This window comes from Leptopilina heterotoma, unplaced genomic scaffold (assembly GCF_015476425.1).
Source record: "Leptopilina heterotoma isolate Lh14 unplaced genomic scaffold, ASM1547642v1 Lhet_53, whole genome shotgun sequence".
Taxonomy (NCBI): Eukaryota; Metazoa; Arthropoda; class Insecta; order Hymenoptera; family Figitidae; genus Leptopilina; species Leptopilina heterotoma.
The window spans coordinates 851,527-878,764 of record NW_025111115.1 but is presented as its reverse complement, the minus strand read 5'-3'; the positions used below and the strand labels follow the sequence as shown (position 1 = coordinate 878,764).

The window sequence follows — 27,238 nt, the reverse complement described above, 5'->3', positions numbered from 1 at the left end:
AAGAGGCGAAAAAGTCGTAATTTTTGAAAATAGTCTAAAAAAGTCGAAAAAGCCATAATATCCGAGGCCTGAAATTTTATTTATTCTTTATAAAATAAATAACAATAAATTGCTCGTCAAAAGAAAAAACAAATTTAATTATATCAAACATTTTTTAAAAATTGACTAAATGCAAAAGAAATTCTAAAAATAGTTTAAATTTCATTTTGTAAATATTTAACAAAAGGAAAATTTACTTTTTTTTCTACTTTTCCATGAGTGTAAAAAGGAACAAAAATAAGGCAAAATTAAAAAAAAATTGTTGGGGAATATAGAAAAGATGTGAAAAAATATACACACAATAAAAAGAGTAACAATAGAGATAATAATTAATAACATTATTCGGTCCAATATTGGCAAATAATAATGAATGCAATATTTAATTGTCAGCCACATGTATTAATATTTCCGCATATTCAATAATGAATGTACGCATTTTTTTAACTCCAATTTTCAAACAATATGTATGCGCATATCATGTAAAGTTTTTTATATTGTAATTATAAAATTCTTTCGAATATAATAAATTTGATGGGTAAGCTTGTATGCGTTATTATTTATTAACGATTATAGATGTAGAAACATGAAATTCCCCAATACACATACGTTATTCAATTGGTGGTATTCCATTGGAATTTCAAATTGGTTTAGCTAATTGAATTTGATGCTTTCTATCGAATAACTTTGGTCGTTATATAGTCAAAGGTATTGAGAAAAAAAAATTATCCTTTTCCATTAAAATTCTTTTAAATTTATAATGAAACAATTTTCTCTCCAACTAAATGATAAAATAATATTATTCTCGCAAAATTCACTAATCATCATTATGTATATGGTGTTTTTAAATCAAAATCCTTATTCATGTCTTTGCTTATAACATTTATGCGGGAAATTTACATATTTATGAAATTCGAATTTCGAATTTTAAACATTAAAATCATATTGAGAGGTGAATAAGATAAAAAAAATAATATAAAGGTAGTTAATTTTTACGTGAAATGACTTTAAAATGAGCGAATACGAATTTTTCTTCTACCATTTTTTTTTAATGGTTTTTCTCTTTTTAGTTTTTTTTTTCAATCGAAGTGGGTGTAATTTCAAATTCATGGAAATTTATTACATTATTACGGAGAGAAAATTTATGCTTTTTGTCGGTTTTATGCTTAAAACAAATTTTCATTGTGATAATTATTATGTATGTTAAAAATGCATTAATACTGAAAGAGAGAATAGACATAATTTTTCTTGTTTCTCTCAAGCATAAATTTCGGGTTCTTTAAATTATCACAATTAATTATAAACCAATTATTATCGTTTTGTAAGAAATTCAAAATACGAACAAAAAAAGATTTTTTTAAAAAAATCAGTAATTTACGAAAATATTTTTAATAAAGATATATTATGAAAAATATTGATAATTTTAATATATATTAAAATTATTTTCATCTTTATATTAAATATTTGTACTAAATATATTTTTAGAAAAAATATTTCGTTCGATTAAACGTTCGAAACTTGTGTGGATCTCATAAAAAATTCTTACGCAAACTACAAACATATATAAACACTTTAACCAAAATTAACTGAATTTCAAGAGAAGTTAATTTCTCATGAAAATTAAATGAAAACATCGGTAAACTTAAAATTTTGGTTTAAAATTAAATTATTTTTACCGCAACTAATGCATATAACATTAAAAGACACATGCGAAATATATTTCATATCAAAAAAGTTATCCACAATCATGAAGTTTTATATTGCGAATAAAATTCAATTCAAACTTTAACTGAAATTTTCATCAACGAGGAAAATTGAAAACTTTAATAATAATAATAATAAAAAGGTAATCATCTACTGATTTTTAGCAAATAAAAACTTATGATTTTATTGGATTTCTGACATCTTTTCTATAAGTAATATTCCCAACGGTATTTTGATTTTTAATATATTCTTACATAAAGACCCAGATTTATTGAGTAAAAAAATTTAAACTGAGGCAAAAATCTTCTTACAGAAACTCAATAAATAAATATGACGGAAAATGTTAATAATAAAGTTTAGAGCCATTTTTTATTCTCTAATGCGTTTGTGAAAGGAGATAATTTCGAAATTGTCGACAAAGGTCTCGTTACTAAACTTAATTTTGAAAAATGTGAAATTTCCTTAATGTACTTTTTCGCATTCTTCTTTATTAATAATTAACTATTAACTATTCTTGCTGTTATACTATTTGTTATTGCAATTATTATTTATTTTATTATAAATTACCTACTATTTATTTAATTTAATAAAAATGTTTATATTTAAGTTTTTTACTATTCAAATTATTGTAAATTACTCTTTTTATGTGAATTGATGAAATATGAAAGAAAAAATATTTTTCGCTAAATTAAAGAAACCGAATTAATAAAGTGTAATACATTTAACGTCATTCGTCTTGAATGAATTGAAGGTTTTGCATGATCAAGCACATTTCCAATTATTCCAATAATAATTATCTTTCTCTCTCTTTCTCTTACTCTCCTTCCTATTTGTTGGAAAAATTAATTAACTCTAATTTTACTGAAAGGAAATAAACGGTATGTTAAATGGGTCAAGTTAAAAATATGATAACAATATATAACTTCAAATATAGGTACGTACATCTCCTCTAATATATATTGTATATATATAATCACTAAAACTTTGCGATTTTCAATTTAAAAAATCGAAGAAAATATATCAAAAATAAAATTTTATTTTATTTATTTTTTCTATTTTGAAATTTTCCACTTTTTTAAAAATAATTATGAAATAAAAATTTGTAATTTGTTTATTTTTTTGATCAATTTGCTATTTTCCCTTATTCTTGAAATTTCAGAGCGAATAAAAAATTTCGTCATTTTTTTCAATTTTGTATTTATCGATTAACTTTTGACGCACAAGTTTGTCGTCCCAGTTTGTAAACCAACAAGAGAGGAATTTGTCCCAGTTCGTTAAATATTTTGTCTTTTGAAAAACAAAGTCATCTATCGTTGGAATTTTTCAAAACAAAAATAAAATAAAATACCTTAAATTTTTAATTTGTTTACAAAGAAATCCATCTTTTAATTGAAAAAACTTAAAATTGTTAATAGAAAAAATTTTTAATTTAATTTTCGAAACAATAGTTTCTTTGCAAATATTTGAAAAAAAGAAAGAAAGGAAAAATAATCACATTTTCCCGAGTAAGTACTCTCATGAAAGGTTGTTTGTGAAACAAAAAAAAAAAGAAAGAAAGAAAATATTGTAATCCTATTTTATAAAAGAAGTTCTTTGATCTAACGTAGAAGACAAGAAAAACGTGGTGTAAGAAAGAAAATAAAATGCATTAGTTGAAAAAAAAATCCTTTTCAATTTTTTTTCCTCATTCGCATGAGGAATAGTGAAAGATTTTTAAAAACAATGAGAAATAATTCACTTTAAAAAAGTAACATTACAAAGATTTCAAAATACGAATTCAAAAAAAATCTTGTTACATTTTTTCAAAAATAAATTCAAATTTTAAAAACCTATTTTAATTGTTTTCCAAGAAAACATTTTCTTAACTACAAATTCTAAAAATTACTTTTTTTTCGAAACGTTTAAAAAATCAATAATTTTTCAACAAGAGTATGCAAACAATAATTCCCGCATCGATTCTTCAATTTCGAAATCAGTTTAAAATCTAAATTTTTTAAAAAAATAAGGTCGAGAAAAAAGTAGAACATTTACTAAAGTCATTTGAACAATTTTTTTTTCTAATATATACATTTATATTTGAACTAGATTCAAGGAAAAATTTCCGAGAATAGTATAAAATCCTTTTTTTTCCTTTTAGGTCAATGAATATGTGCCACATATAATTGTGTTTCAATTTTGAAAATATTTATTGAGAAAATTTCTTCCTGATATATATTAATCAACAAAAAGATATTTCATCGAAATAAATATATTTATATATATATTTTTTTTTTTGAATCAAAAAAGAAGATGAATATTCACCTTTGATATTCAACTCTCACTATATAATATTTATTCTCATATATAGGAAAATATTTTTCATAATCCAATAAAATCTATTCATTTTTATTTGCTTCGAGACAAAATTATTTATTATTACAAAAAAATATCAAACAAAAAATTATTTATTTTCTTTAGAAGCAAGAAAAAATTCTAGCAAAGAAATTATTTTCATAGAAAAAATGTTATCATCAAATAAATTCAATTTAAACCAATCATTTCTGTTGTTTCAATCAAGTGTGGTTTAGATTGAAAATCGAATTATAAATTTTTCGTTTAAATTAATATTTATTTGTCAATTGGTAAAATACGATCCAATATTTTTTATATTATAGTACACTGAAAACAGAATTTTTTTGATTCAAATAATCGATTACTACTATCAAATAAATATTTACTTGAATCAAATAATTTTTATTTCAATTAATTAAATGGTGTGTTTGCTTCAAATACTGAAATTATTGGTTCAAATATGGGTAATTAATTTGATTTAATTAAATTTGATTTAAATAAAAATTATTTGATTCAAGTAAATATTTGTTTAATAACAGACGAGTAATCGGTTATTTCAATCAAATAATTTTTTTCCGACGTATAATAATAATTTAATTAAAAATAATAATCTTAAAGTTTTGAACGCTCAATTGAACGATGATATTTTGACTTCTCTCATTACTTTTATTACTTTGGAAAAATGAAAATAATGATAATAATGATAATAATTCTAAAACAATAAAGAGAATAATATAATAATAATAATAATATTAATAATAAATTCACCTTTTGAGTCAAAACTTCAAACAACTTTTCATGAAAATAAAAAAAGTTGAGAGAGAAAGAGACAAACATTTGAGAATGTTGAATTAAATCTAGATTTGCTGAACTTTAATAGGCATTCTTTATCACAGATAAATTAAAATTGTATTAAACATAATAGACTTCCTCATCTTGGTTTTCCTTTCTTTCCTCTTTTTTATATTAAGAGCTTTTTATTCTTTTATATATGCAGGAAATTAACTCTGTTTTAACTTTTTTACGAGAGAATTTTAATCTAAAGAATGAAAATATACCATAGTTTTGCTTGAAGCAAAATTAAAAATTTTGTCTTAACACACGAAACAGTCTTAGAAAAGAAATTAGCTTCATTTGAAAGAAAACTTTCACATACAATATAAAAGATACACTCAAAATTAATTTCATAAATGTATATAATTATAATAAACAATGCTATAATCATGAAAATAATTTTATAACTAATTAATAAAAAAAAAATTAATAGCAATAATTATTATTTATTGTAATTATAATTTTTATTTATTTATTGGCAAGTGAAACATAACAGGGTTGCCACAAAAATTAAATTTTGTTTTTCCCTGATTTCCAGACAAAATTTTGACTTTTTGCCTGACCATGAAGAATATATTCTGATTTTAAATAAATATTTAATCACGAAGAAATCGATCACTCCGAGTGATCCATTTCTTCATGATTTATAATAAATTTAAAATGACAGAGTGATAAAATTATTATTTTATATCATAAGAATATTGTAACTATAAATTCAAATTTTCAAAGATTTTAATTTAAACCCTTTTCAAAATTCAATTATTTCTAAAAATTCACCCTATAATGCTTTTAATATAAAATTATAATTTAAATTTTTGAATAAAATTCATTTTTTAATCATTTTTTATTAAAAAAATTATCGAGAATTCAATTATTTAAATTCAAAAATAAATAATTTATTAGATAATTGAATATTTCTTAAAATTAAATTTTGATGAAGAATTTCATCAAAATTTTTAAAAATAATTGAATTCTTTCGACGAATTTAAAAAAAAATTTAAGAATTAATGCAACTTTCTATCATTTTATTTAAAATTGTATTAAAAAAAATTGAAATTCTGCGATAAGTTTTGTTATTTATGAAAATAATTGAAAATAATTTAAACCTGACAAAGAATTTTATCAAAACTTTTTTTTAAATAATTGAATTTCTGTGAAAATATTTATTTTTGAAAATAATTGATTTCTTGCAAAGAATTTTATTCAAATGTTTTTTAAATAATTGGATTCCCACAAAAAAATGTATTATTTGTGAAAATAATTGAATTTTTAAGAAGAATTGTATTGAAAATAATTGAATTGTATAGGAAAATTTTATTAAAATTGCAATTCTATTAACTAAACCCTGTAAAGAATTTTGGCAAAAATTTTTTTAAATAATAGAATTTTTAAAAGAATTTTATTTAAATTTTTCGAAATAATTAAATTTGTCAACTATTTTTTTCAATTCTCTCAATATATTATTTGAATTCTTTCGAGAAACTTTATTCAAAGATTAAAAATAATTAAATTGGTTCGTAGAAATTTATAAAAAATTGATAAGTAATTAAATTCCTGTGAAATTTTTATTAAAATTTTGTTTAAATAATTTAATTCTTTTGGAAAATTTAATAAAAATAATTGAAATGAGGGAAATTTTTAAAAATAATTGAATTGAAATTTTGACAAGAATTTTATTACATTTTTTGAAAATAATTGAATTTTGGAGAAGAATTTTATTATTTATAAAGATAATTGAAATTTTGACGAGAATTTTTTTTAATTTTCAAACATGTTCTTAAAATTTCTATTTAAATTCATTAAAAAATTATATTTTCTAAAATTTCAAATTGAAACCTTTTAAGGTATTTTTTATTAACAATTAATTATTTTTCTTTGACAATTATTGTTGAAACAAAAAGTTTAACTAATATTTTGACTAATAATTAGTTATTATAATAATTATAATTATAATTAATTAATTACGAAATAGTTATTTTTGATTAATTCAGATTTAGAGCTATATTAGTTACTTAAATTGAAAAATGTTACGTTACATTTAATTTAAGGTTTTTTCAAGTAAAAAATATTAAAGAAAATGAATAAAAAAAATTCAGTATGAAAATTTTAATAAAGTTTCAAGATTTTACCATTTTTTCTCAACATCTTTTCCTTTCTTTCATATTAAGAAGGAAAAAATTCTTTTTCTCTTATCAGAACTGTATTATGATAATTATTACAAGGATTTTCAGAATATAAAATTTTTCATGACAAAATTGTCAATATTTTAGGATTAGCAAGACATTTTATCGTGACAGTAAAGTAGAAAAACTCTCATATACGTGAAACATCTATCGCTTTACGGTCCTCTATATATCTATGTTGATAAAGATTTGCCAACAATGCTGTTGTTGTACCGACTATATGAAAATATTGTTTCAAACTGAATAAAAGGTGTTTTTTTACGATAACAATCCAAGCAAAAATTGTTTCTTCATATTTGTTTATAAAATATTTTGAAAATTGTCAAAACATTTAATTTAAACAATATATAAAAAGTGTTCATTTCATTTTTTTAATTATACTCTATAGTTTTTATATTTTCTTATATTTCACTGCAGTAGTCTCACAATATTTTTCTTCCAAAAAAATAAATTAAAATGTGAAAAATACAATTGACGTATTTATAAATAAACAAATAAAATTTATAAAAATCCAGTGAAATTCTCTTTTTAGTTTAAAATAACTCTTAATCGAAGAACACAATTTGAGTATAACGTTCATGTATAGAATCCATGGGAATATACCCTGACCTAATTATGGAAGCGTAATACATTTATTCTAAATATATATTTACTTCGATAATAAACAATTTTTTATCGTGCCAATTTTTATTTTTCTTTTAGATTTATAATTTCTCTATTTTTAGCTTAAAAGCTCTAAGCGAGAACCAAAACAAAAATTAAAGCATTAATCATGGAAAAATTATGTTATATTTTATTTTGAAAATCAACCCTTTGCGCCAATAAAAAGGAAATAGTAAAAATATTTTCGTAAAATTATAATCTTTAAATAGAAAATTTTTTTAAAAATTTATTTACAGGTCGAGAGTTTTGTTTATTAAATAAAAAATAAAGATATAAATAAACTGTTTGTAAAAATATTCTATTTTCATTTTTAGTACCATAAAAATCAATTGATTTATTAAATTTTTCTCTTTCAAAATAAATAAATAAATAATAAACAATACGTTTGTACATATGTATATATGCAAAATGTAAAATCAAATTAAAAAAAATATATTTTCCATCTAGTTTGTAATTTACTTATTTTTCCAAATAAATATGAAACATATTTCTAAAATTTAATTTCGTTTCTTGCGGAAAATTCCATTAAAAAAATTCTCTCTCCACGCATGTTCTTCGCTCATGAAAATTTTCTATTTCAAAATAAAATATAAATTTCGCGTTTAATTTTTGTACTATTTTCTCTTTGAAAGTAAATAAAAAATAGAATAAAGTAAAATAAATACCACGATAATATATTGCAAATGAACGTGAAATTTCCAATTTTTTTTTTAATTGATTATAAATTTTCAATATAAAATATTCTTTTTTATTAATTTTTCAGTTTTCTTTGCTTTATATAGGTATTTAATCAATTCTCTCACCATATTCTATATTATATTCGCCATTGTACAATAAATTTATTTTAATTCTCTATAAAAGTGCCAAACCCATAAGATTTATTTGAGAGAAAAAAAATTCCAATTCTATATTAAGCTTTTAAATACAGATTTTAAAGTAGTTTTGGTATTTTTATTTTCTATAAAACTGCTACCGGCTTTTATTAACTGTTTATTTATTATTATTATTATTAAATTTGAAAATTAAAACTATTCAAAAATGGGAGACTATCAAATTCAGAATTTTAATATTATTATTATTATTATTATTATTTTTATTATTTTACCATAATTATTGTTTTAGTCGAGAAAACAAGGATGGATTGTTAAGAGCAAAATTAATTTGACAATAAAAAATATTCCACGTGCAAAAAAATGGAAATATTTTTTAATTGCGTTATTATAAATACAGTGAATAATACTCGCGTGCATCAAAGATAGACACTTTATATTTGTTTAATTGTTATAAAGAAGGATGCAATTAAAAGCACTAACAACATTCCACTATGATCCGATTTAGCTTACAAATTAATTGCAGCAATTTAGCTGGCTTGTTATAAATTCATGTCACAAGCAAAAGAGAAATGTTTTTCATTCTCTGTCAGTATAGTGTCAAATCTCAGTACACGCATTAATTATTTCTCGCACATACATTATATATTATCCTGTCATGAAATAATGACAATTTTTAATTTTATGATCATTGTATAGCAACCAATTAGAAAATTAGAAATAAAGTATAGATATACAATTTCATTGAGATTTTATTTTCAAAAAAAAGAATGAAAAATCAAAGAAAAATTACCATTCATATATTTAGAAGAAGCATTTACTAATTAGATTTTCCTTTCTGCAAATAATGAGCTTTCATATAAAATAATTCATCCTCTTAAATGCGGGTATTATATGGAAATATTCATACATGTACACCAAATACCAAATTATCAATATATAAAATATATATATACATTAATCTCTAATTAGTAATTTAGAACTTAATATTAAAGATGTAAAATAAACGCTTATTATTCAATTTTTTGTTTTTTTCCATTTATCAATAATTAATTATTGATTTTTCATTTACGATTTAGTTAATTAATAGATTTCTTTAATTTAGCGAATAAATAAACTCATTATCCTAATTACTTTATTAAAATTATGAACCAGTTTGAAAATTAATTTTAATTATTATTAATTGAAATTAATTAAATTTATTACGTATCACTTGTAATGTAAATTTTATGATACATAAAATTTACATTCGTGTAAATAATATTGTAATTTCATACAATTATTGTAAAGTAATTTTAAAAAAAATCTATGTTCTCGATTTTGATTTAATTAGTGCAGTTAAAATAATAATTAATTAGAAAATAAAATTAGAATTTTTACAGTAAATTCTAATTATTTTTATCAAAGTATAATTTCATGGAAATGAAATTATGGAAATAAAAATTATTTTTGATAGAATAAATATTTATTTTATTATTATAAATATATCATTTAAACCAAATAAATTTTGGCAAACACTATTTAATTTATTTTATTTCAATAATAAATACATTTTCCTTTAGTGAAAATTTCAATTCTAGTAATGGATTTTAGTTCTAATTTAAATTTCAATAGAAATAAATTTCAATCCTTGTAATAAATTTGTAGAAGAAAATATAAAAAAAGAAATATTCTCTATAAAAAATGAATTTTAAAAAACTATTTACTCAACTTGGGAGAAAATATATTTTCATTATTTAAATTTGAGAGATGACTTTTATCCCAGGAGCTTTATTAAAAAACTAGTTAATCATTTATACGAACTCGAAAAGTAACCGAGGTAAATTTGATTTTTGCCTGTGCCATAAATTTTTCATCGTTTTCAGAGAATTCAAACGGAAAATTATTACAAATTTAAAATAAAAAGAAAATAAATAATGTTATTTACAATTTTAAAAAAGTCTGAACTATTTTTAAAACTTAATTTTTTAGACGTTTTTCACTTATCCTTGTGGTGAATTTTCCTCACCATTGAAAAACATTTTTCTCATTAAAAAAAAAAAAGAAAAATGAAACAATAATTACTTGGATAATAAAAGAAATTTCTCCTTTCAAAGAGATAAATCGCGAAATTCTTTCAATAAATATAGAAAAAAGAAAGAAATATTTATAGTAGATAAAAAAAAATTGCTACACCTTCGTTTAATAATTAATAAGAAAAGTTAGAGAATAGGAAATTTTTGTTTTCAAATTACTCACAACTGTGTGACGCGTTTTGGTGGTGCGGCAGGACTGTCGTTCTCCAGCCGCTTCGAGCCTCGTGAAAATCTTCAGGGTTCCCGGGGCGCAAGCGCTTTTACCATCATCCCTTCCGGAAAACATGAGGAAATATAAGGGTGACTTACTGAAGACCAGAAAAAACCTCTCTTTCTCTCTTTCTTTTTCTCCCCTGTAAAAAGAAACAGGAATGCTTGTCACAACAAGACAGAAAACATGGATAAATTTTGCTAGCTTACTGCCTATATATTAGAAAGATAGAATGCCAAAAAAAAAAAGAAAAAAATATTTTCCCCACATAACCAGAAAGACATCACCTGATCTTTCCCTGACAATTGTAATCCTCTTTCTCTTTTATCTCTCATCAAAGATAGGAATTAAACTTATGTCAAAGAAAATTTGCGAATACGCATTTTTTTCCAACTTGAGAATAAAGAATTTATTTCTTTTTCTTCCTATGAAAAAAAATTGAAACAAATAAATAATAATTAAATTAAATAAAATTAATAAATTAATAATAAATTTTTTTATTTTACAGGGTAAGAAATAAAATTAATCAAAAAATTCGTATTTTAATTACCAAAAAAAAATTGTATCTCAATTTATATAATTTGATTCAAAAATAACAAAATTGATTAGGTATTATTTAAGAAATAATTGTCTTTTTTCTCCCATTATAAACAACTGTCGCGCTATTCACATTATACAGACGATGAATTACATTAGTCTGAAGAAAAATGTAAATTGCATTGTCACCGTAAAGTAATTTACTATAATCAAAAGAATCGTATTAAAAATTCCCCTCTATTCACAGTTTACATTTTTCAAGAAACTCTTTAGTTTATTAAAATTTTGTAATTTATGACCTTTCCAACAGAAACTATCCGAAAAAAAAACTATAACGATATTAAAATAAATAATCTCACAGAAAATTACTTTTTTGAAATGAACAGAAAGAAAATGTTAATTTAAATATAACTCACGAGCATAAAATAAAAAATTATAAAAAACTACAAAAAAAAATTTAGTAAAATTGACAAAAATTATAAATTAACACTAATTGTATTATTTGTGTATTATTTTCCAAGTCCGTTTACACAAGAAATAAATAATTTATTAAAAATAGATAACATTGGTAAAATCGTAAAATAAATAAGTATTTTTGAAAAAAGAAATTTTTTTCGATAAAACGTAAAATAAAGCAATAAGAGAAAAAATAGTCAACAAAAGAAAAATATCTATTCTCTGTCGAAATATATAGGCCAATCGATTTATTTTGATACAAACAATCGTTTATCTCCCCCCCTAACGCCAAATTATAATAATTGGAAAAGTTCAAGCATGCAAGTATAATGGAAATGTGAACAATGGAATAGTTTATTCATAAAATTCATTAAATCAAATTGAACAACACTCTATTTTAATTTAATTTAGCCAACATTTTCTTTTCAAATATATAATTATATAATTTCAATATAATTAAAGTAAAAGTGCATTTTTTATACACAACAATTTTCTTTAAGCACCAAAAACTTTTTATTTTTGTATTATGGAGATAGAAAAAATAGAACAAATTTTCTTTCCGAAATAACTCTGTTTCATTATTTAAGAAAAATTATTCAAATTGAACCTACTTATTTGATAAAATAAAAGAAAAAATTCACCCCCATAGCTAATAATAATATTATTGTCTTTATTTTTCGAATTTAAGTAAATACTCCTTATCAATTGGTAAAAAAATTTATTTTGATTTAAATAATCTGATATAATCGAAATAATTATTTGAGTTAATTGAATACCATTTACTGGAAATATGCCCCTAAAGTTCTGAACGTTCAAATAAATGGAATTTTTTCTCTCTCTTTCAAATTAAAATTTTATTCTAATATTGCGTCCCGCATGAAAAATTAATTTATTTTCAAAATGTATAAATTAGGTTTTTTATTTTTAATATAGTCGGTAATTTCTGAAAATATTTCGTTCATTTGAACGTTCAGTAATTCTGGAAAATCTGGAAATACAAAAATTTGTATATTAGTTATTATTATGTAATATTATTTTAATTATTATTTTCTTAATATGAATATTATCATTATTACTATTATTTTGAACTCTTTTTCTAAAAACTAAAATTTACTCCGAGAATGTGAATAATTATTTTTCTTTTTAAATTCGACATCAATAATCACATAAATTTTTTAATGATTTTTCTCTTAAATGAAGTTTTTGCAATTTCCAGTTCGCATGACGTCAAAACGCATCAATTACACGTCGACGAGTTCACTAGGCAAGTTTAAGCACAACATTCAGGCGAGGAAATGTAGAAGTAGGGACATTAATTAACCGTGGAAATCACGCAGACACACTATATAACTAAAGCACGATATCAAAATGTTCGTTATCTTTACACTTTCCCATGAAATGTTTCACTATGTATGTACACTTTTCAGTGTATGTCGTAATCTTGTTGTGCGAAAATGTCCATTTACTAAATTAAATTCATTTTCATACTTAAAGTATCATTATTTTACGTTTAATAAATATTTAACAAAGAAAAGTTCAAGACAACTACTTTTTTTAAGTTCTTGACATTTTTTCAAATTGTTTTATTGTTAATTATCCTGTTACTAAAGTTAATTATAATAAAAACAATAATGGTGAAAAGGAATGGTTGAAAATAATTTTAAACTTAAAAAAATATTACTTGACCTATTAATAATTTTAAATAAATTTAAATGAATTAATAAATTTTATGTGAGTTTTAATAATTTAATAATTTATTTACTTACTTTAATAATTCACTTATGGAATTTTACTTGTAAATTATAATTATTGTAAATGATGAATAAATAATATTTATTATTAAAAATAGTAAACATCTAAAAAGCATTGCTTGTGGATTAAAAACCATTTTTTGAGGTAAACATTTTCTCAGCAAAGATTAATGACAAGTATTTTTCATCTGAGCTTATATCGAATTATGCTTATAAGAATATTGGGGAAAATTAAACTACTGACGTCTGAAGAAAACAAGTATAGAAATAAATATTGATTACGAATTAACCAAGTTAATAAATTATTAGAAAAAAATGTAGAATTTAATTTCCAAAAGTGAAAAAAATACCAATTTAGTTTTGGAGAAAAAGAATATAGGTGTTATTAGTATCCAATAATTCGAGACGGAAAGTGTCTGACTAAACTCGATTTCAACTACTGAGAATCCGGATCAGACTTTCTGAATCTTATTCCCATGAAACGTGATTTTATCAATGTTAATACCAAAGTGAAACAATTAAAAATAATGAAAATTTTTATAAAAAATATATTTTCTCTCGAAAGTGAAGAAATACTTTAAATAAGTAAATTTTATACTCCTAATGGAAAGATTGAAAAAGCAGGTGCTTGAAAAAGGATGTTCTCTCTTTGAAAATGAGAAAGAGACAGGGAAAGAATTCATTTCTTGAAAATAGTGCGATGTTGAAATGAAATTCTCTGAAGGAAGAGATAACCCAATGAGACTGGGTCACTAGTGATGCAAATAATTGCTCAGCCTCGTGGGAGGATTTTAGTAAGTCAACGAAAGCGTGTTCATATCTTCGAAAAGTATAGCGCAAGCGCTAGAAAGCCACCTGTAGCCAAGCTTCCAATCAATACATTATGGTACATCGTGCCAGCAGGTAGCAATATAATGAATCCATAAGCCTACTTAAAAAACAATTATTCACCTATCCATCACACCACATTGTTGAAAATTATCATAAAATTGTCAGAGGACAGAAAAAAAATATTTACAAAAAAAATTACATTTCAATATTTTCCCTTCAAATTTTTTTCCTTTTTTTGAATATTCATTCCAATGTTCCGAGAAATTTATTTAATAAATCGAGTTTCAAATTTACTATATACCAATCGAATCATATAACAGAATTTTTATACCGAATCAAATGAAAAATAAATAATAAAATATACAAGAGATACGTTTTCAAAATACTAAAAAATTAGAATTGCACTCCATGGAGAAAAAAATTAAGTTTTCAAAATTCAAATGAAAAATTATCTCACATTCTTGCGTAAATAACAGTTAAATTGTTTTTTGAATTTTGTCCATTTTTTCAAAATAGAAAAATTTACATACTTTCAAAAATATTTAAATTTAATTTTTAAAATCAAGAGAATAAAATAATAATAATAATAAATAATTGTAATAATAACGATAAATAAAACTGATGGTAATAATAAATAATAGGAATAGTAATAATAATAATAATAAGAAAAGCAATAATAAGAATATAAAGTAGAAAAAAAATTATAAAAAACATTTTCGTTAAAATTAATGCAAACAAGCGAGGAAAGTAAATGCGACAAAAAATAATATACGAACCTAATGGAGACAGTTGTAAAATTCCATATTATCTCCCGATTTGTGATTCCGTAAAAAAATACAACTCATCCTGGCATTGCACGTGTTTTAATTAAAATCATTTTTTTCCTTCTCTGATTTTTGACAAAATATCAAGATATACATTTCGGAAAACTCTCTCAAGAAACTGTATTTGCCTTCTATTTGTTCCTAAAATTAAAAAGTAAAACAATTACAAAATTCTGAAACAAAAAATCCTATTTTTTTAGACAAAAATATAAATCTTATATCAAACATGGCCGCTCATTGGTAAAAAACAAAAAACATTTTCGAAGCACATTTTTATTATTTAAGGTTATACTTACCATTTTCTACAATCAATATCGATCTATCTTTTCTTTTGTCGAAACTCTGATTAAGTATTTAACGAATTTTCTACTCTTATTTACAGCAGAGCAACAAAAATTAATACCAAATTAAAGTAAAGAATTGCCGTATTTTCTCTCTAGTCTCTCTATAGGTAAAATAATAAAGGGTCACGTAGTGCCTCGAAATGCGATTAATTGTAACACACGAACTGAACGCTTGAGTAATTTCTAATCGCAGAGAGAATAAGTGTTCGAAACATTAATCGTTAATCGCAAACAGAACAAGTAATTAAACTGTGCTTAATGAAGATTCAAACAATAATTAAACGGCAAACCAACTGTTGACGCACAAGATTTCCACAATAGAAGAGAAGTTAGCTGCGAAAAAGTTGCAGACTGACTATCGAACAATCGACCTCCAATCAGAGGAGCGGAAAAAATTGAGCTTTATTGTCTGTGTGCAGACAACTTCATGGTAGTAAAAATTAATTAGTGCCAATAAATAATAATTTTAAGGATTTCAAGTATATTTCTCCCGAATCTGGTAATATTTATTATACAAAAAAAAGTTCCGAATCGATCAATCAACAGTGAATTCGGTATTCGATTTGCAACTTCCGGTTCTTTTTGTATCCGACACGAACACTCAGAAAAAAGTATGTCATCTCGTTGAATAGTGAAATCTACGTTCCGTTCTGAATTCTACATTGCTATTTTCCGTTTTTTTTTTGTATATTTTTTGTGAGCAATATTGAAATCTAAATTTTATATATAAAAAAAATCGATATATCAAAATTTACTCACACGAAAATAACCTCTTCTCCAATCAGAATGTCGGAAAATCATGTCCTGTCATTATTCACTAATTTTATCACTTCTAAATATGTAGGAATTATTATTTTTCATTTGAGAAAGTAATCAAGTTGGTAAATGTCGAATAACTGCCGAAACAATCGATATTCTAATAAACAATAATAAACACAAGAGTTTTCTATTAGTTACAACTAATTGTTGAAGGAAAATTAGTCCACCAATCAGAATCGAGAGAACTACCCTTACCTCACCTAGCAGTGTGAACGCAAATGTAGCTTTAGTATAATTTCATTATTCGTTGCGCGCGCATCGGTAATGTATCTCCGTCATTTCGTGACTATTTTTCCAAAAAAATGCATTTTATTTGCCATAAATCGTATAATTATTGGTTAAATCTACATTGAATTGTTGTCGCGAATAGTGTGCATTATTACTCGGTCGGTTTTTGTAGCATTATTCGCGTTAAATTACCTTTGGAGTCGGGTGGCGAATCACATAACCTATAAATTACATAGATTTTTTGTTTCGTTTGTTGTGATTTTATTAATCACAATCTGTAGATAGTTAATCAATATAACGTAACAATAAAAAAGCGCGACAATTTTTAATTATTTGCAACTAATAGTAGACAATAAAATTGATCCACCAATCAGAAACTTCTCCTACAGTATGAACGTATGCGCAGTTTTAGTACAATTTTTCTCCGGCGCATCAGTAGTGTCCCTCCAATTTTAGTGACAATTTTTCTCAAAAAAATGCGTTTTATTTATTGCAAAATCGTGTAATTATTTATTAAATCTATGTTTAACTGTTTCCGGGAATATAGTGTGCTTTATTATTTGGTCGGTTTTCATTGAGTTGATCGCGATTAATTACTTTACAGTTGAATTCTAAATCGGACAACCTAAATTACACAGCTTTTTTCCTTCCTTCGTTATATTATTTAACAATTGTCAAATATATGAATAATTAGAGACTAATTAACTTTATAATTCCTAAATACGTAACAATAATTTTAATATCTTAAAATAATCACTAGCTGATGAATAATGAATAACGGCATAATTAATTAATACAACAACAATTGTAAAAAAAACGCGCGAAATTTTTCTAACATTTACGTCAATATGTAGAAGAAAATTCGATCCACCAATCACAAACTCGGAAACTTCCCCCTTCTCTTTACAGTGTGAAATGCACCTTTAGTAAAAAAATTTTCGCGCGCGAATTAGTAATGTTGCTCCGGAATTCCGTGACTATTTTCACAAAAAAATGTATTTTATTTTTGTCAAATCGTGTAATTATTAGCAAAATCGTTTTCAATCATTAGTGGGAATAGTGTGAATTATTATTCGGTTGTTGTTCATCGCGTTGTTTGCGGTATAAATTACTTTTGGAATCGGTTCGTGATAAATCGGATAACCTACACTAGCATTTTTGTCGTTAAATGTCCGTTATAATTTTATGCAACAATCGTGGAATATGTGAATGATTTAGATAAATGAAAATTGATCGATTCAGAAATAGTGCTTCGAAGTGAGTGATTTAGTGATTTTTTCCAATTGTGATTAAAAAATTACATCGTATCACTTGCCATTGGAACATTTGCCTGTAAATATACTTTATTGTTTACTTTTGCCATATATGTACTGTTTGTTTATTACGCATTATGTTTATTCTTGAGTGAAACAATTGAAATAAGGATAGTCTTATTCAGAAGTGAATCCATCTCTATATTTTCTCTTTTTTTGTCATAAAAGATGGGTAAATAATTTTATTTTTGCCACTTTAACAACTTTCTTGATAATGACCGCAATGACAATATTTTATCAATGTTGATAGTATTATTTTCTGTAATATTAAAATATTGAAATAATATTTTTAATATTGCTGCAATATTCATAGAATTGTAAAATTATAATTTGTTATATTAAAAAAATTAAGACTTGTTGAAATTAAAAAATATTTAAATAATAACATAACCTAAAATCTGGTTTCTTTATCTTAAAAATTGTTAACAAAGTCCAAAGTGACAAAAATAATGAATTATTCACGTCTTTTCTGAAATAATTATCAATTGTAAATATTGTATCTTTATTATTATATTTATTATATTATTAAAAAGAAATTGTTTTTAATAAATAATTTTTTTTCTTTTTCAGAGTCGACAAAACTGTTACAGGCAACAAAAAGCAAATAGTAAGTCTTTTTAGAATTAAATTTTTGAGCTCTAAAAAAAGGAATATTTTTGTTATACAAAATCCTTGTTATTTCATTTAAAAAAAAGGGTAGAAAACAATTATTTGTAAGTGACTAAATCTTTACAAAAATAAAATTGAAATGCGTCCCTTGATGTAGTCCATACGGTTTATTATAATAGTCTTTTATGCATATTAGAAGGTATGTTTACTTTTGAGCAAAGAAAGGGACGACGGAGTAAAATTCTCTTAGTATCGTGCTTGAAATTTGTTCTCAACCATGAATTTATATCATAAATATTATTTTAATTAAAACATAAAAATTTCATCTACATATTAAATTCGTTTTAAAAGACTTTTAATATTTTCGCAAAAATTTAAAGCGTAAAAAACACTCTATTAAAGTATTTTAATTTCAAAATAAATACAATTATTTTTAAATAGAAAACAATTTTCAATTTAGTTACTTTAGTTATTAATTTAATTGGAGAAATAATAATGAATCTTATTCTATGATTGGTGAAGAGAAATATGAACAGGAAGTTTGATACTTAATTGTTTTCTCATGAAGTATTGTGTTTTTATTATTTTTTATTACTCTCGGAACACCATAAAAAAGTAATACATCTCGAAAGTTTATTTAAATACCTTCATTTTATGAGGTACTTAAGGGCGACAATACTATATATCATTTGAAGGATTTCACAAAACGACACAGATGGGTGTTTAAAAATTTAGAGAGTAATATAAAAAGGAAAAAACTTGAATAAGTAACTTTAGTAAACAAAAATTTAACTTTTAAATTTAATGCGTTAAACGAAATACAGAAGAAAGAGTATCAAAAAATTCTTTTAGTTTTAAACTTTTCGATTTATTTCTTTTTTTTTTCTTTTTTTCCATAATATCATCTGGATTTGAAAATCTAATTTCCATAAATTTGAAGGATAAGTTATTTATATTTTTATATACCTATATGTATATATATACGTGAAGAGTATTTGTTGGAGAAAAATGCACAATAATTGCTCTATTGTTCAACGAAATAGTTCACTCTATAGTCAACGGCTTTTATTTCAGCCTCTGCCTTTAGCCCCCAGGAGACTTTTCATTTCAATACAATCTCGCATTGAGCTTCTTCTTATACATATAAACATATAAAACTCTTGTTTATAAAAATAAATAATATTTCTGCGAAAAAAAAGAATGAAACAAAATTACTCAACTTTCTTTTGAATAAAATTTAAAAACAATTTTTATTGTTTAATAAACTTATGTTTTCAAAAGAATTTAGAAATTAAATTAAAAACGGGGAAAATAAATAAACAAAAAGTAATAAAAAAGAAAAAAGTTGTTTTTTATAATTTTTAGATATTATAAACAATTTATATGATTTATATAATTGAAGAGCAACAATCTTTAAACTATTTATGTCAAAATAGGAATTAAATTTATCTTATGTCAGTAGGACCAGTAGGACAACAGTTGGTCAGGTGGTTGTCGTTCTTATCAAATATTGAGGATATTGAGTTTAAAAAATTGATTTTTAATATCACAATTTTTTATTATTGTTAACTAATTTTTTATAGTCTACAAGTTTTGAACGTTTAATGAATAAAATATTTTCATAAATTATTCAGGGTTGCCACAGGTCAGGAAAATCAGGGAATTCAGGGAAAAGTCACGGAAAGTAAAATAATAATATTCTTATTATAAGTTGTTGAATTTTAATAACGTTTGAATTTAAATGTTCTGAAGAATTTTAATTCCTATGGAAAAATAATAATTAAATACTTATTTAAAAATTTAGTTATTGATGTTTCCGAATAATTTTACAATTTAAGAAATTTGTAAGTGAATGTAAATAGAATGTTTTTTTGAGTATCTAATAATTTTTAGAGTGAATCAGAATATTCTATAGGGTCAGAGAAAAAGTCAAAATTTTGTCTGGAAATCAGGGAAAAATAAAATTAATTTTTTGTGGCAACCCTGTTATTGCAATAAAAATTAGAAACTTAAATTTTACATTTAATTTATAATTAATTTTTTTGTGATGCAAAATTATTGTAATAAAAATTAAATTTAAAGAAGAAATAAATAAAACGTTCAGAACTTCAGGTTTTTTTGCATTAATAATTAATAAAGCAGGGAAAAAATATAAATTTGTTCCAACCAGGATAAAAGTTTTATTTTAAAAACTAGACTTACATTGAATAGAGAAATACATCATCATTGAAAATAATTGAATAAAAATAAAAAAATTGACTAATTTAATCAGCTCTTTCAATCAATAGCTCTCATTTGCTAAATTCGTCTAAAATTATTTAAATAATTTAATCTTATAATACAATCTCTCAAGTATCTCAAGTCTAAACATTATCTGTAGACAAAAATATAAATTGTTTTGTATAATATATAGTTTCAATCTAAATCCTCATAATACACACTCTTTTCTGAATTATTTTTTCTTTCAAAAATTTCTTTATAACATATAAAAAAAATCTCGCCTCTCAAAACTATTTATAATCATTGTAACTTTCTATAAAAAAAATTCCTTCTCTTCGAAAGAACTCATTTCTTTTTTGTTTTGATAAAAAATCTTCCTTTTTTTTCTTATTGCGTCAAGCTTTATAAAAATTTCACTCCCTTTCCAATAATTATCATCGTTAAAATACAAAATTAGCACTTGCGTATAAGAGTGCAATTTTTCTTCTTCTTCTTCTTCTTCTTCTTCTTCTTCTTTCTTTTCTTCCTGAGATTTAAAATTAGACTCATCTTTTCATTGTACAGCTGCTTGCGTGATATTATACATTTTTTTTTAAATTTGCGTCAAGGAATCTAATAATATTTATATATATAAAAAAAAATAATTTGATTTCGTCCTGAGACTTTGTACTTTTTATCCATCAGGACCTGCAGCTGGTTTATAAACTATATATTTATAGAGTCGTCAGCCTTTAAAAACTACAGTTAATATCACCATAACATTTATTTTGCTTTCGCTGAATATCGGGTTCTCAAATTTTTCTTTGTTGCTTGATCAACTTCTGGCAAGTCATCGTCCTCGGACTTTTTGCCTTTAGAAAAAAGAAAGATTTTGTTTTTATTACTTTAATGAAATTGTGATTAAATTAGTAATAAAATAGTTATTAAATATTTAAACTTACCATCTTTCGCATCCTTCTTCCTTGGCTTTTGTTTTGATTTAGCTTTCGAGACAACAGGCGTCTTATTTTCACGTGTGAATTTCATTTGTCTTTTGATAAAACTGTAAAAGAGGTAGGCTTGGAAAAGTAAAATTGCACCAAGAGCTCCATATTGCACTGCTTGAATATTAAACTTTCCAGTTGCGAAATCAAGTGACCTTTCAATTTGTCCTAGTCCATAGAAAAATACTAGACCACTTAAAGCCACAGTTGCGAGTCTTGCGAAAATAAAGGCCGCATTTGCCACTAAGAATGCCACTGAAAAATATTCAAATAACACAGAATTATTAGCTATTAGTTTAGTAATTAAAAAATAAAATATTGTTCGTCTTGGTAACTTACATTGCGTTGTTTTTTCGTTGTGCGACACAAAATGTATGAGACGAGCTCCATGTTGAAGAGCTTCTCCTACATAGTGTAGTACGAAGAGAATTACACCTACATGTTGGAAGCTGTAAATGAAATTAAAATTATTAATAATGATAGTCAAAAATTAAATTCTTTTTAATTAAATTAAATTAAATTAACTTTTTCTTTTATTGCATTAATTACATACTTGAGAACATAAGCGGCAGCGGAAAAGAAAAGTCCAAAAGTTGCTAAAACAATTCTTGGTAAAATTTCTTCTTTTTTCGCCCGTTGGAAGTAGAGTTCAGGATAGCTATGAAGCCAATAAGCCAATTGACCGATGAAGAATAATTTTAGAGAAAATGACATAACTCCTGGATAGCTTTCCCATAGAGAAGAGATGTTCAACAAAAGATTGTCTCTGAAAATTATCCAATTTGCTAATGAGTGAAAATTCAAAGAATACAAATTCTTCTCAGAAATCCAATTATGTTCAAAAATTAAAAGAAATTCTATAGTCAAAATTTCAATTATCTTTAAACATAATAAAATTCTTCTCCAAAATTCAATTGTTTAAAAAAATTTTAATAAAATTCTTGGCAAAATTTCAATTATTTTCAAAAATTTTCAATATCTTGTAATTATTATAATTATTCTTGAAAATGTCATTAAAATTCTTCCTTCGAAATAATTCAATTCTTTAAAAATTTGTTGATAAAATTCTTTATTGAGAATTCCATTTTGAGAAAAATTCATTTATTCAATAAATTATTTATTTTTATATTTAAAATAATTGAATTCTCGTAGAATTTTCCAATAAAGATTGATTTAAAAATTAATTTTAGTTAAAATTTCAGATAATAATTATTTTTTTGAAAAGTTTAATTGAATTTTTTTTAAATTATTTCAAGTTTTTATTTTTTAAATATTTAATTGAAGAATTTCCGAATAATCGAAATTTTATAAAATTAAATTGTAAACAAGTGGATTAGAAAATTCTTAAGGAACTTTTGCAAAAATTATTAAAAATAATTAATAATTTAATTATTTCAAAGAATTTTAATACAATTTTTAAAAATAATACAAATTTTCGAAGAATTTACTTAAAATTGCATTAAAAATAATTGAAAGTCTGTGAAGAATTTTATTATTAAGGAGAATAATAATTGAATTCTTGCAATGAATTTTTATTGCATTTTTTTAAATAATTGAAATCCTGTGAAGAATTGAATTATTTATGAAAATAATTGAATTCTTGGAACGAATTTTATTATATTTTTTTTACAATTGAATTCTTTTGAGAAATTTTATTAAAATAGTAGATTTTGAAAAGATTTGAATTTCAACGATGAATTTCATTATTTATGAAATGTAATTGATTCTATGAAAAATTGTATTATTTATGAAAATAATTGAATTCTTACAACAAATTTTATTACATTTTTGTAAATAATTGAATTCATGTGAAAAATTTTATTACTTGTAAAATTAATTGAATTCTTGTGATGAATGTTATTAAAATTTTTGTAAATTATATAATTTTTTTTAACTAATGTTTTAAACGTTCAAATGAACGACGATATTTTTATTTTTTTTAATTCGTAGGTATTTTGTTGAAAAATATTATTTTGTACATTAAAAAATTAATTTCGAAGTAAATAAATGAAAATGTTTAATTTACATTATTTTTTCAATTTAATGTAATAATTTAAAAAAATGTAAATAGAAAAAAAATTCGTTTATTTGAACGTTCAAAAATTATAGTGAAGTGAAATTTTATTATTAGTGGTTGAAGTTCTTCAAAACTGATTAGTTTTCTCTAGTCAAATTTATTATTATTTATTGGAACTCTTTCGTTTAAAATTGATTGAATTCGTATTAATTGAACTCTTGAAAATATTATATAAAACTGAAATATCAAACCTCATTATAATGTCGATACCCCAAGCAGCAGACAATACGTAAAATGTAATTAATTGACAGGATTCATTAAATTTCGAATGTTTACTCTTGCTTAAATGAAAACGTTTGGAGATTTTCTGAAATAAAAAAAAGTTGACATTTTTATTAAGCGTTACAAATATTATTGACTTTCAAGTAAACTTTCCAATAATCCAATTAGACTGTCATGGACACTATTTATTCATTGTTTATCGATTTATTTTTAACAATTTATTATTAAATACTTACGTCAAAAATATATTCTTGAATAACGGCATGCATAACAATTGTTATAAGAAAGTAGAAAAATACAGCGCAAACATCTTTCCAACCAGTTGTATATTTTAACGGTAAAATGGGACCATCTGGAGATTCTGGGACTGCTGTCGTTGCATTGTGATGAATTGCAATAAAATTATAGGCCCATGGTGATGTTACCTGAATTTTACACGATAAAATTATTATATTTTATTAAATTAAATTATTGAAATATTACAAATTCGAAAATTTCTCTACTGAAAAAATATCGAAATATAACATATGTATTGTAAATTTTCAACTTTTAAAAAAGGGTTCCTATTGAAAAAAAATGTTTGGAAAAAATGAAGGACTGAAATATTGTACATTCAGAGAAGAGGATAATCTGCCGAAATAGAGAATAAAAGGAGAAAAAATGGAAAATAATCTCATAAACCGGTTGAGCAGAACCAAAGATGTGGTACTGTAACATATGGTCACTAATACATTAAGTCGAAAGACAATTTATGATAAATTCTCAAAAATAGTCTTCTGGCAATAAGAAATGAAAATTCTTTTCAAACAAAATAAACAGTTGTCAATAAATTGTTAAAAAGAGATGTAATATTTGAGAGATAATTAACTAACCTGCACCATGAGACCCACAACGAAGACCATAGCCACACAGGATACAATGTCAGCATGATTCTGAATGATAAATTCATGACTGAGAATCGGTGGATTCTTATTTGATGTTTTACGCCCTTTAACTGTGACCATTTTTAAAGGGAGACTTTATTTTAAACTGTTGGAAAAAAATCTTCTTCTCTATTCTAGTTGACACTGACCGTCTGTGTAATGTGGTCAAGTCAAGTGCTTACGTGCCTTCCGTGCCTTCAAAGAGTAACGTATCACACGATGAAGTCTCACTGACGAAGACACAAATACGAAATACAATCGAAACACTACGGATACAGACGGGGATAAATAGACGCGCGCACACAAATACTTTCTAAATTACAGGCCAACATTATCCAATGTGGCGTCCCCGGTATGTTTGTTGGCACTACGTGCGTCAATTCATCTTTCTCTTCTTTCTGTCAAATTATTTTTTTTTATTATTTTTCAAACTTGTTTTTTTAATTATTCAATGGAATTTGGGAGTTTTAATACCTACTATTTTATTGAATTAAAACATTGTTTTAGGCTTAGTTTTTATAATTTTCCGAAAATTAATTTTAAATTTGACTAACAATTTTTTAGCACTATTTTTAAAAAACAAAAACAATATATGTTAAATTTTTTCATATATAATAAATTTTAATAATTTTGAAGAAGAGAAAATATAATTATTTTTAAATCCAATTATCTTGAAATTATGATGATAATAAATATTATTAATTATAATAATAGTAATTTTAACATTAATCCATATCAGAGCTGGAACTACTCCGAAATTCAATTATTTTCAAAAATTTTAATAAAATTCTTGGCAAAATTTCAATTATTTTCAAAAAAAAATTTCCGTAATTCAATGACTTTAAATATCTACTATTTTAATAAAATCTTTCAAAAGAATTCAATTATTTAAAAATAATTTAATAAAATTCTACGCAAACTTTTAATTATTTTCGTAAAATAATAAAAATTTCACAGAAATTCAATTATTTACAAATTTTTTATAAATTCCTTTGTAATATAGTTCAATTATTTTTATAAATATGTAGTAACATTTTTAAAGGGATTCAATTATTTTTCTAAATAATGAAATTCTTTTTAGGAATTCAATTATTTTCATGAATAATAAAACTCAATGTAAAATTTCAATTATTTTTAATACAATTTGAATCGAATTCCTCGAAAAATGTAATTATTCTTAAATTTTTTATTAAAATTCGTATTTTTTTATTTAAATAATTGAATTCTAGTAGAATTTTCTAATAAAAATTGATTAAAAAATGGATTTCAGTTAAAAATATAGATAATAACAATATTAAAAGCATTGTAGCGTAAATTTTTAGAAATAATTTAATTATGAAAAGGCTTCAAAAATTAAAATCTTTGAATTTACGAATAATAAAAATTTTGTAAAATTGAATATTGTAAACAATTGGATTTGAAAATCCAATTTCGAAAAGAACTTTTTCGAAAATTATTAAAAATTTAAAGAAGAATTTTAGTTAAAAATTCTTGAAAATAATAATTGAATTGAAATTATTTTATAGTTTTAAGTAAAATGTTCTCTTATTTGACTCGGACTGATTATATTTTTGTCAGTAATTGGTCCGTAAATTTTTATTTTTGGTCCATAATGTCCCGTGGGAAATTGTTAAATTAAATTATCAATTACATAAGATATAATTTATTTTGACGACATTAATAATTATTATACAATATAGTTAATAATCGCACCATTTTTCGTGCCAATGAGATTCACTTTTTTTTTTAAACACACGGATATAACTTGTCATTTAAACTATAAATTATTTGCAAAATAATACTATAGGCTTGATTTTAATCACCATCAACTCATTGATCAACAATGAGTGAAAAATAGACTTTAGGGATCTTAAAAAATATTTAACTCTTTATACAGACTTGCTGTAATTGTATATTATAATAGATTGTGTCGGATTATTATTATTATTTTTTCACACACATCGTAAGTGTGGGAGTAGGTATATATAATATAATATTATTGATATGGCACGAATTTTATGGAGATATTAGATTTAGAAAATTTTTGTTTTATATTTTTAAATTTACTCGTTTTCACACATTTTTCTTCACAATATAATAGAACGAAAATAGTTATTCGTTTTCTACTTTTTCTAATTCACTCGGAACATTTTTAAATCGAATAAATATGCACACTCACATATACACAATCAATATTTAAGAAAATTATTTTTTTAATATTAAATTTATAATTT

The 27,238-nt window shown here is 23.2% G+C and overlaps 2 protein-coding genes across 4 annotated transcripts in view; both read right to left on the bottom strand.

Moving 5' to 3' along the window:
• The window catches only part of LOC122508241, a 143,723-nt gene extending 127,805 nt beyond the window's left edge, over positions 1–15,918 (bottom strand). For all 3 annotated transcript variants that reach the window (XM_043621480.1, XM_043621481.1, XM_043621482.1), the window contains exons 1-3: positions 15,563–15,918; positions 15,219–15,407; positions 10,820–11,009 (exon numbers count right to left, since the gene is read on the bottom strand). The gene's annotated coding sequence lies outside the window, so the exon portion shown is untranslated. The remainder of the gene's footprint in view (positions 1–10,819; positions 11,010–15,218; positions 15,408–15,562) is intronic.
• Positions 15,919–20,731: 4,813 nt separating this feature from the next.
• Positions 20,732–25,263, bottom strand: LOC122508237 (translocating chain-associated membrane protein 1). The gene is made up of 7 exons (XM_043621474.1): positions 24,954–25,263; positions 24,318–24,506; positions 24,051–24,166; positions 22,336–22,548; positions 22,122–22,231; positions 21,741–22,037; positions 20,732–21,650 (listed from the first exon to the last, which is right to left on the bottom strand). The coding sequence occupies exons 1-7, from the start codon at positions 25,083–25,085 to the stop codon at positions 21,562–21,564; spliced, it is 1,146 nt and encodes a 381-aa protein (XP_043477409.1). The 5' UTR covers positions 25,086–25,263; the 3' UTR covers positions 20,732–21,561.
• Positions 25,264–27,238: the final 1,975 nt, after the last annotated feature.